The 16,491-nt window shown below is 32.6% G+C and overlaps 1 protein-coding gene across 3 annotated transcripts in view; it reads left to right on the top strand.

The window, feature by feature from the left end:
- Window positions 1-16,491, top strand: part of GluRIB (Glutamate receptor IB) — a 96,663-nt gene that overhangs the window by 67,233 nt on the left and 12,939 nt on the right. For all 3 annotated transcript variants that reach the window (XM_070636730.1, XM_070636722.1, XM_070636713.1), the window contains one exon: window positions 536-780. In XM_070636730.1, coding sequence (XP_070492831.1) covers window positions 536-780 — 245 coding nt within the window. The remainder of the gene's footprint in view (window positions 1-535; window positions 781-16,491) is intronic.

Genomic DNA, 16,491 nt, shown 5'->3' with positions numbered 1-16,491 from the left:
TTGACTTATTCTGTCCACTGTACCTGAGTTGTTACGTCGTCATTACGGCGCAGACTTGAAAAATTATTTACAACTTGCTAGATTACTTAAAACTACAGTAAATGCCTCTTATCTCCCTTCTGTGGGTCATCATTTTCCTTTTTGATATTATCTGATTCCAAATAAAAGCTCATACCTTCAAAATGAATCTAGTCCATAAGCATCCAATTGAAATAGCTCAGAAATACGAGATAGCACTATTTATATTCATTTGAATTTTCTGCAAAAATTTTCATGTAATTCAAATTACAAATCCTTTTTATAAAATTCCTCTTCAAATTACATTAAACTCCTTTCTACATTTTTTTCCGGGAAATGAAGGCTAAGCTTAGCAAGAAAAATTAAGAAAGTAATGCTTCGAATTTCAAACAAAACTATTTTTCATTAAATTTCTTCTGCAACCCTTTGCATGGATTTTCATTTAATACGATTTTTTTTCTAATTTTCTTATCCTTTCTTATCCTTATTTTTTTTTATGTCAAATTGTCTTTCACAGAAATCTCAAATATCATTATATAATAAAATGTGGGAGTTTATGAATTCAAGAAAGCACGTATTTGTTCATTCCTATGATGAAGGTATTCGTAGGGTTCGAACATCAAAAGGCAAATATGCTCTGCTTATAGAGTCCCCAAAGAATGAATATATAAATGAACGGGAGCCATGTGATACGATGAAAGTTGGTAGAAATCTTGATGCCAAAGGATTTGGCATTGCCACCCCACTTGGATCACCATTAAGGTATGTATTAATATTGTATTTTAGTCTACTGAGCTACCATGTTATCTTTCCGATAAATTTAATATTAAATAATTTATCTGCATATACCATCTACTATCTATTGTCTTGCTTAAACATGTATGTGCTGTGTGTTGTCTTTGGGACAATTTTATCAGATTCTAAAGTCATGCTGTGTCTGTATATTGGAGATTCTAATGGTTTTGATAATAATTGCGACAATCAGCGAGGGTCTTGCAATTATAAAATGCAATTTGATGCATATAGCACATGGCGAACTTCACCATGCACAGAGCTTGCTTTCGTGGAACAGACATATCACTACGGTACCTAAAAGCGGTATTTTTGTCTGTTAGGGGAAGAGATGAGTGTTCAGGTGACTTCAGATCTACCCTGAGTTCGGATTATTCACTTTTTCTCCACCATGTGCACTTCAAGTAAGACTGTACCAAAATAGAAATAACAGCAATACCACAAAAAACAATCGACAAAATTCAACCACAAAGGATGTCTACAGATTTGCACTAATTGAGATTTACATTAAATTATTATGATTATCAGGAGAGATTGTAAAATATTTCACAATGATACTCTCTTACATGATACATCAGATTCAATTTATGGAGTCGAACATAATCTTTTCAACATTGATTCCATCGATACACATGTACTTCCAATTTTCTTCTTATCACTTTGCCTCATTTCCAGAAAATTCTTCTTCAATCAATTGTTGTACGTTTGATACTCAAACTGTATATATATTGTAGTATATTTCATTCCGTGTTGTGCTGTCAGTGATATAAACTAATAAGTATCATGTCCATATGTCTGTTATAGAAAAAAAGCGAAAAAAATATATTTATGTGTGGAGTGGAATGGGAGAAAAGTGAAGGATTTAAAAGGGATCTTTTGCTGTCACGAATTTTTTATATTTGTTATTTTTTTTACTTCCCCTTTTTGTGCTCCATACAGAGATTAAATCCCCAGTAAATAAACGTTTAATGAGCTTTCACTCCTATCATTGATACATCTTAAATGATTGCTATAAATCTTTTGTTCTCCTTTATTCTCTTCTTTGTTTTTCAACATATTATTTTGAGGATGAACTGTTTGCATGGATGTATGGTGCTTCTGTGCTAATTTCGGGAGAATGACTTAATGTCAAAATTTGTTAGTTGTATTATTTTTCATGATAATCCGCTTTGCTAAGGAGTTGTCGGGATAAATTTGGAAGAATTCTTTTACGAGACATGATTAAATTGAATCATTAGAAGCACATCTATTTTGGAAGTTTTGTTTGGGATTTTTGAGGGAGGGATTACCTAAGTAAGCAAAATGCTGAGAGCATTAGTCTTATAACATCTATTGACAAATAATTTTCTAATTTTAAGATGAAATTGGTGACGACGCTTTTTTGTAGGTTAGCAGTAGCAATCTCAAGTGCTTTACTCGTAAAAATGATGGCAAGCTGTGCTTGTAAGCTAAATTTCACTGAATCCGACCCCACACCGATGCTGAGCTGTCAATATGTAATTTTTCAGGGAAGATAAGCATCAAAAACTTAATTTAATTTATAAAAGTTGCCTTCGAGGAATCTTTTGACAGGGATTCTACATTCCCATCACCGATAAATAACAATAAATTTCAAAATCATATGCGCCCCATCCACTTACCATCCAAAAGTAATTTTTTTCTTCGTCTATATTTCATTCCTGTATCACATATTGTTTCACAAGTTCAACTATTGACTAACTGGGCCTCAAATATATGAACATACATACATCTAAAGCATGTTGAGGCATACGAAACAATAAAAAATCGACGTAAATAAAGGAGGCTTGAAATCAAGAAAATGCGAGGTTTATATTTCATCTACTCAAAGCTCAAGCATAAAGACACACATATGTATGAAATAAAATCAAGGAAAAGGAAAGAAGAAGAAGAAGAAGTAAAAGAATTGAGAAGAATTGAAGCTTTTTCCATAAGATTTCTTTCTTCTTTTTTTCGATTTGTGTTTTTCACATTCATCAGGAATGAAATATATATTTATTTTTTTTTCTGTGCCTTTCATACACTCGTGTCTGTATGTACATGTATGTGGAAGTATAATGTGAGTATAACATACAGAAATGGAGAGAAAAAAAAGGGCACGTAGAGAAAAAAATGAAAGAAAAAAGAAAATTATTCCAGCATCCATGAAGCGACACGTGAATGGCAATATATCACATCACTGTTAAAGAATTCTTTATATTTATTTCTTTTCATTCCATATTATAGATACTTGAAGCTTTGGTAACAGCAAATGAAAGGCAAGTGAAATTTGTTTCATGGCAGCGGTGAAATTGAAGTCAAATAAATAAGCAAAGAAATTTATTCTCTTTTGCCATTCTTCATATCTGCAATTGTTTGAGATTAAATTTTCTTGTTCCATTTCTTTTCCTTCATTCTCCATACCTAACAATCTTCTCATAACTCCACTTTGTCGGTTACAATATTCAATATTTCATCGTCCATTGTATGACACATTGAACGTACACCGAATAAGGCAAAAAGGAAGAAAAAAATAATAATATTTTTTATCGAGAAAAGGAGAAAATATTTTTATTTATTCGACGTATGTGACGTGACCTAGCACTCTAGTGACATTGCCTTTTTACACGCTTTTCTTCCGATTTTTCTATTGTTCTAAGTAGTCGGAGACACTTATGTGCCCCTTGTGGTAGTTTTTGCGGTTGTTTTGAGCTAGAATTTGTTTTGTTTGGGTAGGTTCTGATCAGCTGGCAGTGATCAATCAACAGGCTTGCTGTAGGACTTCACATGATTCAAGTTTCGATTCAAATCCAAGTTTGAAGTTTTTCTCGGACGGCACTTGCCAGTAAATTCAATTTTTGACGATAAAACGAGCCATTTAAAGCCATCAGACCATCAAAAGTCAAAAAACTCTAAGTCCCGTCTCGTAAATGCAAGTAATAATTGTCTAGTGCCTCCTCTAAGTTCATCAACATAATCATTCGTTTATATGTAATTCCACATGTTATATTTTCAACTTTGTCTATTCAAAAAATTATGCAAAAAATTTTTAAAAGTGACTAAATTACAGTATGTAAGTTCTGCCTGATGAATACTACTTTCCACTTTAATACTGATTAGTCTAGCTTTCAAATTCAAAATCCTTAAAGGCTTACTGACAGGATTTGCATACATTTGCAAGTCAAAACAACTGAGTGCATCAATTCCAACAATATTCACACACAAAAACGAAGTGTGTATCCTGACAAAATTTCCACAAAAGCTAGTCATTCGTCTATGTGTTTTCACATTTTGACATCATCAGAGGACATATTTCTCTTCTCATTTTTCATACGTCACGACACACACATTATAACGTGCAATCATCTTTTTGCCAGAATTAAACGGACTTGTATACGGAGACACATTCTCGACATTATTCTCTACTCAATGTCCTCACAATTGTCGACCTGATGATGATTGTGACTTGATGGCAATGAGATCTTGTCGACGAAAAATAAAATTATTTTCCAACAATTTAGCACTCACTAAAAATGATGAAAAAAAAATTTTCATTTATTCTCAAGATTGTCTCAAGTGACTGCCTTAAACTATAAATAGTTCTTGAGATGCTCAAATTCACTATTTTTTTTATGTTTGAACAAACATCGAGAAATGGCACTTGAATCTTCATCCATTTTTTTTGTTAAATTTTTCTTTATACTAGCTTGTTCTTTTTTATCGAAACGATGCTTTTCATTTTTTTTAGAGATAATTTTCCATTTGCTCCTTTTCGTTCACGTCATATGAGATATAAAAAAGTATGGCATGATTTGTACGTAGAAATGTAATTCAATTTTAAGATTATCTACCTTTTCTTACTCGTTGTCACACTAAAGTTTTGCCACTTTCGTGTCTTCTTCTCCTCCCGTTCGTTCACTTGTTATAGATACAGACGAGTGGATGAAGAGTATATATCTTGATAGAACACACACGCATATACGTGTACACCTACTTATACGGTGATTTTTTTTACGATTCTAAATCCTTAAGTCAAAAGAGGGAAATAAATTCGAATGAAGTAGGCCTTAGGAAGTTTGAAGTTTTTTGATAGGCTGATGAGGATTTGGGAAGTTAAGCGCATTTTGTAATTGTGGATCAATTTAGAGATGATTTGTATGATGAATCTGATGCTTGAAGTTGATAGTTATGTGTTGAAAATAGATTAGTTACTTGAAAATTGTCAGGATCTGATTTGTTCACAAAAACATTGAGGAATGAACTAAACGATACAAAAACAGCTTTGTCTTAGGATTACAGCCTCCTGTGCTAAAAATCCGCGTTCTATTTCCTGGAAAACAAAGTGAAATTAAGCGCTATTTCACTAATCTAGCTATACTCTTCTGTTTGAAAGAATCAAAAGCAAGTGGATTATTTCTATGTACATTAAGCTGTTATTCCTTGAGCTAGACAATTACGCAGATCAAATCCAATGGAGTTCATTATCAAAAATTGTAAATATTGCCTACGCAACTGCCATGTTAGCCACAAATTGATGCTATTCGCTTTAAGAGTTTAAATTTAAGACTGAACTTCAATCTCAACAAAATCCACAACACAAAGATGGAAAATGTTAAAGAAAAATACACAATCCAATGAAACCTGATGCTTCTGATTCAGCATAAGTAATCTCTTCCGACAATTCCTATGAAAATTGTGAGATTCCAAAGATATGGATTAAAGATATCTGAATCAATAGACTTAATATTGAAATATAAATTACAAAATTACCAAGATCAATGACATTCAGTTCCGACCCGCCAACACATTTCCTTTATTTTCATGTCGTAATAATACCACACTTTAGAACATCATGAAAATGACTCGAAATTTTTCTTATGATCTTTTTATACTGCAAAATGATGATGCCATTTCTAATAATAAAGACTGTATATAGTTCACTGACCCTCTAGAAATATAGACACAAAAGCAGAATAAAACTTTGTGTCTCATGTAATTGTCGTAACATCATCAAATGTGAATTGCCTAGCAACAGCTATCATAAAAGTTTGTCATTAACAGCCAAAGAATTTTCCTCATCAAATCGTCGTTCTCAACATGTTCCATCAAATGTCTAAAGCATTTTTTTGTGGTCATTTTTATTGATGGTAGTTTTTCTCGACACAATCGTCAATTAATTCACATTTTGCTTCCAAAGTCCATTGTTGGACCAAAAATATTCATTCATATTCATTGAGGTCACCTGTCACTTTACCTTCCTACCTACTGTGAAAAAGTCCTTCAATGCCAAAAACAGTCGACTCATTGCAATTTTCAATATCAGAACGACTTGATCCTTTAAAAAAAGGGATGCATAGTAAAAAAAGTTTACAGCACGTGTAGCACCTTTCTAATAAGAATTTACGGTAAAAAACTGTGCTAAATGTAAGAAGGAAATGTATGAACAAGTATCAAGAAGACATCGCTAACTTTTTATACGTAAAAATAATAAAGAAAGGAAAAAAATGAGTGGAAATTTCATTGAAAATTAAGTAAGAACAAAAATAAAGGTTAACTCATCTGATGTGGAAATAACAAGGAGTTGAATAACATAAAAAAAATTGTTTGATGAAGAGCATGATGAGTAAACGATTTAGTGGAGCGAAATGCTTGAGCTACATTTTTCATTTTGACAGTTGAAAAAAGAATTTTAGCGCCGGTTCGGTGATTTGTGAGTCGGAAAAAAAAGTTTTGACTTTTGATTGGGATTGGTGGTTGACTGGATTGTATGTTTATGGTTTGTAGGCTTGGATTGTCTTGAAAGGTATCATGTCCGGTTGGCACATATTGAAATGCTGTTTTAATTGACGTCTAGTCGGGCTTTATAACGCCTAGATGGCTTGTTTAATATATATAAGGCCTGTATTATGAACGAAACGGCCTGAATAATGCCTAAACGGCCTGTATCATGCCTAGATCGCCTGAATAATACCTAGAAGGCCTGTTTAATACCTAGACAGCCTGTATATTGCCTAGACGGCCTGTATAATGCCAAGACGGCCTGTACAATGCCTAGACGGCCTGTACAATGCCTAGACGGCCTGTATAATGTACGCAATGGGCAAATTTGATCCTTTATCATGATGACAATTGTATGCCGATCGATTCTGCGTCGAGACAAATTAAGTAGACCGTATCCGTAAAGCGACAGACTTCACTAATTCCAAAAATTCACCTGATTCCTAAAATCAATAAATTTAACACCTAAATATATCATTTAACCAGCAATTCCCGTATAACACTCTAATCCCTATAAAGCACAGCATTCCATGCATAAACAAGCCTCACTCTCTTACTCACTAACCACCCCCAAAAAAGGAAAATGCGCCACACAGACTAAAGTTCATCATCATCCATGACACATCAGCCGCACTTTGCTGGTAAATAATTTTTGATAACCGAAGAATGAATCGAAAAATTTTTAATCAATCAAAATCGTTGTTTTTTTGCGGTTGAAAGGAGGCATCAAAAAAAAATATATTTTTACTGCGTACATTATTTGCAAAGTAATTTCCCATCGTATAAAATTGAATTTATTCAACGATGAGATGTGTTAAGAAATATGTGTGTATACAGATTTTTTTTTCTTATTTTTCCATTATTTTTCATTTTTTATAAAAATTTATATCCCCACACTCGGCTCTTTATCTTCTTGGCAAACAAAGTGCTGTGTGAAAAGGCAGGCATTGAAGGAAGGAGAAGAGAAGAGCAAAAAGGGACTTTGGCATAATAAATGGTTGTGAATGTATAGGAAGATATGATGATGATACGCTGTAGTCCCATTAAAACTGGCAAAACGGGAGCCTCAAGCTGTCTTCTCTCATCTTCCAACAAGAAATATAATCGCCATAGTGGCGTTCATTCTTCCTTTTTTTTTTGCTCTTATTGCCTCTTTTTTTACTTCCTTTACTGTTCTGTTTCTGATGCCTTATGCCTTACTCTCTGATGAATAAGGAAAATAGAAATTAAAAATAATGTAAAGCTAAATGTTTTTTTCTTTCTCCATCATCATCATCATTATTATTATCATAGCCGATGTCGTTAACAACAATTTTCCATTTCATATTCACATATTCTCATTTCATATATGTATGACAATGGGAAGTCTTTCAACTTTCAATTCTATGCAAATTTCCTTCTTCCTTGAAAATTATTCTATTTTCTTGTATTTTTTTCTTCTCTCTTTCTTGTTGTTTGTATGATTTTCTTGTTCCGATTTGTTATGCTTAAATATTTCCGTATGTAATGCCATCATTACTTTAAATACATTTGTAGACACACTGGCTTATTAGAATGAACGAGGTGTGTTTGTAGTTGCTTATTAATTATTTTAAGAGATATTTAATTGGTTGTGAAGTTTGTTTGGACTACTTTTGTAGATATACGACGTAGAAAAGACTAAAGTGTGGCCGTAGGCTTGCCTGACTCTGGTGTGAGGCTGAATTTGGAGAAATTTTGCTTCAGATTCAATGAAATCTGCATGTTTCTATTTTATTGTTTTTACTACATAAGCTGTGTGACTTCTAAGGATTCCCCGAAGTGTCGGTCTTGACATACTTCCCTTGAAGTCTCGATCTCGACATCGGGAACCTTTAGCGCCTTCCTAGTCAAATCATGTTCTATCAATTCTTAGAAAAAAGTCTCTAAAATCGAGATTTAGAACTATTTTTCCAAAAAAATTCCAGTAGATCGTCAAATCTATGAATCCTTCCATAATTTTATCCATAAATTCACTTCTCAACCATTCCTTCATTAAGACGGCTCATCTAGAATAATTGCAATTTAGTTCAGTGAACATAAACTACAAACTGTTTAATGAACATTTCAGAAACATAAATGCATCAGAATCAACCTCGATTAACATGCTTATTTAATTACTTGGTAGGTTGTGGCAGATGTGGTTACATTTTTTGTGCGAGGAGAATATATGAAGGCAGATTGACTATTCTTTATAACTTTATGTGAGTCTGAGCACGAAGTCGACTCGAATTTGGTATGGACTCAAGTCGACATCGAGCTCTGCTGTAAGTTATGGATATTTAGGACTTCAATTCCTGTCTTTCCCATATTTCCATGAATTTCTCCATGAACTTCACATGCTGCTTTGAAAGAAATGAATAATCCCAGATTTCTGAATACCTCACAGTATTAAGCAAGTTCCCAGTTCCTCTTTGCAATTTCTCATAAAAAAACAATCTCATTTCCCACTACAAAATCGATTTGAACAGTCAAAGTGAAACTCACATGAATAATCACGTGAATATTTCCTTTAAAATTCCGCTTGAAAAACGAGACACAAAGAGAGTAAAAAAAACAACATTTAAACTCATTGCATCATTTATCTACACGAGATGAGCATGTTCTATGGAACCTTTTTTTTATTATACATCATCATATAATATCGAATTCACTCAATTGTTGATATTGTTGTTATTATTATGAATATTGTTATAGTCGTCCATGTTGTTGTTGTTGTCGTCGATACATAATTGTGTATAGATATCGATTGAAAATTAATGAAGTTGAAATTTTAAAATCTCCTGATGATGTTCGTACGCGCGTATTCAGTCATCATTATTATAGGGTCGAGGAGGCTAAATTGTATGGAAAAATTTATTGCTGATCATGAAACGAAACTGTCAATTTTATTTCGAATACGAGTACACATGCACATGTATATCAACACATGTATTTAATCTCCTATATGCTTCTACAACCCCATTATGTGTATTAAAAAAAGTTCACTGATAAGTAAAATCAATCAATCATTCATCAATCAGCGTAGAAAGTTTATTTTTTTATTTTAAAGTAACATAATAGCTCCTGCTCATGCTGACTTTTTTTTTTTGTTCTAGAAAACAAAAATAATGTATCAAATTGAAGAATAATGGCAGTTTCCCAGATTGATCTAGATAAAATATTGGAGTTCAGCGAAGTAATTGTCATTTTATATAGATTATTTTACACAAAAAAAAGAGAAATTTTTATTGTCATGGAACATTTTGTGTGCAAAAAGTACTTTTCATTATTGATTTTATTGCCGAATTGAGTTTCATTTCGTTTACTTTTTACTCGAAAAAAGAGACAAGAATTTTTAAAAATTTCTATTAAAAATTACCTTTTTTTTTGTGAAGATATTTCACTATGTTTTATTTGTTTGATGCTCTTTAGAGATAAAAAGTTGACAAATTTTATCGTCTTGAGGAGGTTGATGAAGGTTGGATACAGTTAGAGGTAGAATTAAAATCGACAAATTAATCGCAAATTATTATGAGGTGTAAATTTTTTAAGGGTTTATTGGTACTTGGAATTGATCGGATTAGAATTTATGGGTTTGATGCTGTAAATGGGATTAGATTGGTATGAAGAGCTTTAGGGATTGTCTTGTTATCGAGTTATTGGTTTAACTTTTGAAATTTAAAGTTTTTCAATAATTTTGTTTGTGTCATCAACTGAAGAATAGGAAGAACTTGAAACAATTATTCCAGATATATCAGCCTAGCTGTATCTTCATGGTTTTTGCCTTTTTCAAGGTATTATCTCAAAAATGCCATAGCTTGGGATATGCTAATCTATTAGATCGATTTTTCGTCAATCAATTTAAGATCCACATGACTTAGAAAGAGCCTGAAGCCAGATTTCACTGAATTTAAAGCCAGATGATAGATCTCCTCTGGGCTGAGACAAAACTCATGTCAACCTGCAACTGGATTTTTCGACATTACTACGCCATGCTTTTGCAAGGATACACATCAGTCTGTAATAATTAAGAAATTGATTTATTTTGGGAATTGATCCCACATCCTCCAAAAATGGAAAGAGTTACAAATTCACAATCCGTTGCCTAACCATTCGACCACAAATTCTCTAATCGTGTACCGGCAGATTCCCCTTCATAAAGCTTATTACCCAAAATCATCATCTGCATCCACAGCACCCTCATTTTAAATATATTCCATATTATCTCGTATTAAATAGTATTAAATATGCAACCGAATTTCAAATAGCCTTCAATTACGAAACAATCATCCCAGTTACTCAAAACAAAAAAAACATGCACATATCAAATGGAACAGAAAATTAGCACGCAAGTAAGATCTGACCGAATCATGATTATTTTCATGAAAATTGATACAAGCGTTACGTCCATAAAATCTGTTTTCATTTATTATAATTATGCATTATGTTAAGGGAGGAATATTCGTATGCTTATAAGCAATATCAACATGACTCGACTTCCCAAATGCCTTGCTTTTACTCACATTTTATGTGTGTCATATAACATACTCATCGTTAATGTTCATTCGCATTTATCGTATATGCGAGCGCTAGCTTTCCACATTGTAATTTTCCATTCAGTTAATTGTGAGCAACAATGATAGAGAAGTGTGTAATTAGATTATAGATACATCTTAGTCATCTGACAGTTTTGTTTTTCCTTCCTTTCTTTTCAAACTCTCTAGTGCTTGTGATGCTGCTTCTGGTTTGTGAAATATGGAAAGTTAGTTCTGTTTTTTTTTTTAGAAAAAGCTTTGCTTTGCTCTCCTGAGGGGCTTATTCTAATTTTACTATGCATATAGTAAATTAAAGAAAAATTCTGCTGTGTCACTTACGTTTACTCATTTTGTAAGAATAACAATTGGAATTTGAAGATGGGGTTTGATGCAAATAAGAGCGCATATGTTTAAGATTTATTCATGGGATTTTCATTTACTGTGAATACAAAAGATATAGCTAAGCTTTAGCTCAAAGGTGGGCAACCTCGTGGGTAAGCCTCGACTGAAACTGCATACGAGATGTAGTTCATGGCATTTCCAAACATTTTATGATGCGTATTTGTATCCCGAGGCACAAAGATTGTTTGTCATTGCTTTAGCTCATAGATAAATGTCCTTTTGGAGTAATCAGCAAGAAACTTGTCCAAAATTTGGAGTAAAAGTTCAAAAATCGTCGGTTCGAATCCTTCTGTTCTAAATCTACAATACTTACTTACTTCGTTGGTTGTACAGATCAAGTGTGATCCATGGCCTTCTTCAGTGGGCCCTGAAGTTGGCTCTTTCATTGGCTACCGCTTACCAATTACCAATTACATGTGATGTATAAATTGGAGCTTTGATCAATGTTGAATTAAGGACAAAGTCTGGAATCAACAACACACTAGAATCTAGAGATTCCAGATACCCTTACGAATAATAGAACTAAACCTGAAAACAAACAAAACTCCCATAAACAAAAGCTAAACCAGACCGACAAATTATCCACCACAGCATCTCATCCCAAATGAAATAATCCTCAACAAAATAAAAAAGAAAACATCCGAAAGTTACCAAGAATTCATTTGCTAATTTGCTAGAGATTAAACTTCCACATGTCACAAGATTTTACCATGTTAAACACATTTTTACTTTGTAAATTTTTATAAAAAGAAATTAATATGAACATGAATATTTTTTCGTAAGATGCGAGAATTATTTTTGGTAGAAAGTCCCTCAAGGCATACAAGGAAGTTGGTATGTGAATTTTATGTAAGACGAAGAAAAATGAAATGTTCTTTTTAGCATCAAAAAAAAAGGAAAGTGCCATAAACACACATACTAACAATACATTAAGTCAACCTTCATACGTAAAACGTCATCAAGAAGTAAAAGCTGAAATCTTCATTTTACTTTATACTTTTCTCTCTCTTTCACTCACTTTATCGTGATCTTAAGCCACAAATTTATGTATATCATTGTCAAGAAGAAAATAATTTCCTTTAACCATATACAGTCACAATGAATATGTACACGTCTCCATGTATTTTTAAGGTGAGAAAGGATGATGTTAATAATCATGATAATATGACAATGATTATCTTACTCCTTCTCGCAACAGCAATAACACCTTCGACATTTTCATTGTGTATTGTATAGTTATTGTACCATACACAAAAAAAATAAATAAAAAGAACGAAATGTGTAGGCTTTATGCGCAAATGTATTTCAACAGATAATAATAACAATAATTGAAAAAAAAGTGAGTGAGATAGAGAGTGGAATAGGAAATTCAACAATAGTGAACACGAGAAAAATTCAAAAAGTGTACTATTGCGTTAGAAACATGATCGGAAATGTACAATTAAAATGTATAATACTCAAAGTGCGTGATAGAAATTTCAAATCAAATTAAAATCCTTCTCAGCATTTCTATCCGTTTCAACACCCACTTTTTGCCTTTTAGCTTAATTTAAAATAAAATAAAAAGAGATTTTTGGAATGTGCGTGTGGCTATCTGACTGTGAATAGACCTTGAAGGGGATTGAAGAATGTATTGTCTAGGTTTTGAAGTGATTCTGTCTTATGAAATACATCACGTGACTTTCAATATCGAGCATCATTTTTTTAAATATTGATCTGTGTGCTGTCAAGTCTAGTAACTTGACTGGCGTGGCTCTTTAAGCTTCCCCTGATTTGATCTGGACTCGGTTTTATCCAGTACCAAGCCTAAGACTCGTCGGCATCATAAAAATGACTCACTGGTACCTTTCCAAAGACTCGCTGGCACCATTTCAAAGAATGGCAAGTCTGGTTCCAGTATTTGATCTTTGAACCGACTTGTGTTGCTCGGGTGGAAGCAGTCCTTAATCAACTAACCTAAAACGTGCTGTATTGCCTTTTTAAGCACGTAAATAGATCTAAGAAGAAGCAAATTAGTAAAAAAGCGTTCCAAAGTCCTCAAATAATCCAAACAATCTCCCAACTAGTTCGCCTCATCTTACGAATCCTCAAACTCACTCACTCTTCCTCTATACATCTATTCTTTTTTCTGTTGCTCAGTGTATATTGTTTGAATAAAGTGAAGACGAAATAAGAAGAATGAATGGAATGTGCCCTTTTAACAGTCCCAACAACACAGGGACCAGAAAAGAAAAAAAATCTCCAAGGCAATTCAGGTCAATAAAAGAATGAGAGAGAGGCACACACAGAAGAAAAATGTACAAAAAAACATTATTAAATTCAGAGACAAAATAAGAAACAAGAAAAAAAAAAGTAAATTTGGAAAATCGAAATGGGTAAATTGGAAAATGTTTTGGCTATAATTTGATATATTTTGAGCTTAACAAACACAGAAAAAAATTTCTTTTTTGTTGTAACACATTTCTCATGCCTTATAATGTGAAATTTTTCATGAAGTTATAGTCTTTTAATTTAATGTAGACATTTGGGTCAAATGGCAACTATAGACGATAAAAATTTATGTTGTATTTTAAATTTAATTTAATTAAGAGAGTTGTAGAGTAAATAATGAGGTTATTGTGACATTAAAATTGAAATTGGATTCAATAAAAATTTTGAAGTTGATTAAATTGAATGATAAGGATGTGTTGCTGGGGTGAGTTTGAATTATTTTGACGTATGCGAGGTGTTTTGTCACATGCATTTAGAGTCCAAATGATGAAGGCTACTTCATGTAGCTTTTAAGGATCTGCTAAACCTCTCTAATCCACACCAAATGGAAGCAGACTTCGTTTGGTGTCCATAAGGCTCCCAAAACTAGGCGGCGTCCATTTGGTGTTGATAAAAGAGGTTTATCAGAGCCTTAAAAGCGTTTAACGGAGCCTTCTTCATTTGTGTCGGTTGTGTTAGAGTTTGAGGAATTTACAGACTCTAATCGACATATTCATACACAATTCAAATCAACTACAAGCTCCTAGCATTCCTAAAACAATTAAAATGACATTTTTTACCATTTTCTACAACAAATCGTCCCAACCTATCCTCAAACTCATTTAAATGACCATTTTTTCGTATCTAAATGAACAACTATTCAGCTATACAAAAATTATCAAGGTCTATTAAAATAAAGGACAATAAAATTTATTTTTATATCCCAAACTATTTTTATTGGACATGTGCTTAAAATTTATTGGATTTAAAGTTAATTTAAGGATTTATGGTTTAATTTATTATTATTTGTTTCATTAAAAAAATTCCAACTTTTACTGAGGGGCACCAAAAGGAAAAATCAGATTTTCATTTGTAATTCTCAACAGGATACAGCAGTTCTTAGAAATTTCAAGATTGGAAATTTATTCTGTTGAAATACAATGTTGTACGATGTCAAGATTTGATACCTTTAAGACGTCTCTCATCATATTTACTCAGCATTCGTTTATTGTATTACCATAGGGACCGGAACAATGAAATTAATTGTTTACCTTCAGTAAATTCATTTCGTCTTTCTCGGTTTTTTTGGAATTTGGGGAAAAACCTTTTGATGTTACAAACTTAATTGAATTGTGTTTGTGGAATTTTTCTGGTCACAAAAAATATTGAAGTGTGCTCTTGAGACTCTAATAACTTTATTTTCAAGCTATTTTGCTAATTAGTTGCTCATAGAAACTATTTTAGTTAAGAATTTATCTAAGACATCAAAGCACATGCTGAATATTCATAAATATAGGCTTATTTGCACATATGACATATAATCCTCAATTCCCATGCCTCTTCAACTTATAATCACCAACTTAACCTCATTGAGCATGCATCTCTAAAGTTTCATTAACATTTTTTCAAATGCTCATTGTCGTGAGTATTAATTCAAGAATCATGACACTTTATGTATAATAAAATGTTATATTCAATGAAACTTCAAGACACTTCCTTTACAATTGAGTGTCATTGATTCTTTTATTCCGTCCCACATTCTGTGAGGAATCATAAAATACAAGAAACTTTAATTACAGAACTCTTTTGAATGTAATTCATTGGAAAATTGAGAATTGGCTTCATTTGCCTGCGGGTAGCATTTTAAGGGATATTGTTTTGATTTTAAAGAACTTTTTCATCATTTTAATATAAAATTTGGGTGCGGATCTTCTGAGAACTCTGTACTTTTTGAGAAACAATTAATTAGACACTTCAGCATTAAGACTTACAGTGTTGGACTAGCTGAGAAGATTTGACTACGCCCAATCTCATACATTAACCATACCTGACTGTAACAAACCGACAATTTCATGTAATAGCCTTCAAATCTAACATTAATATTCATGATTAGGCCTCTCTACACACAGACTTGACTTCTCATTAAAAGCATCTTCTAGAAAATCCGCATCTTATAAATAAGCAATCATTTTAGATGACGGAGATTCACGTTAATAATCCAAAAACGGATATAATTTAGATAATTACCTAATATTCTCTATCACCCTTCCTGGAATTGTTTTATCTTGATGCTCACATCGTAGCCATAGCTACAATTTTCGGGTCATCGAAAATAATGCTCATCTAAATTTGAATATATAATGAAGAGACATGATTGCTCTATTCATTCTCTAGGATGACAAGGTCTAATAGCAAGTCATAATTAATTTTTGTCATTTTTTTTGATGAAAGCTTTGCCTTACCATGCACAAACCGTCCCTTTTTTTTCATTACATTCTTACTATATTACCTTAATATAAGGTAGTTGTTGTGATGACATCATGGCTTAATTTTCAATATGGCATAACTTCTCATTTCCGCATATGTTTATTAATACTGCTCTTCTCTCTCTCAGTTTCGTGTTGTTGTCGTAAAGATGAAGGCAACACTCCGGCATTTATCGTTAATATTCACTAGTATCGTGATGGTACTAAACACTCCTCCTTTTTATGCTGCCTGT

Source organism: Chironomus tepperi, unplaced genomic scaffold (assembly GCF_022539635.2).
Source record: "Chironomus tepperi strain 1889 unplaced genomic scaffold, CSIRO-AGI_Ctep_v1 contig_11, whole genome shotgun sequence".
Lineage (NCBI taxonomy): Eukaryota > Metazoa > Arthropoda > Insecta > Diptera > Chironomidae > Chironomus > Chironomus tepperi.
Note: the sequence above shows the minus strand (reverse complement) of the source record. Positions and strands in the feature narration are given on the sequence as shown.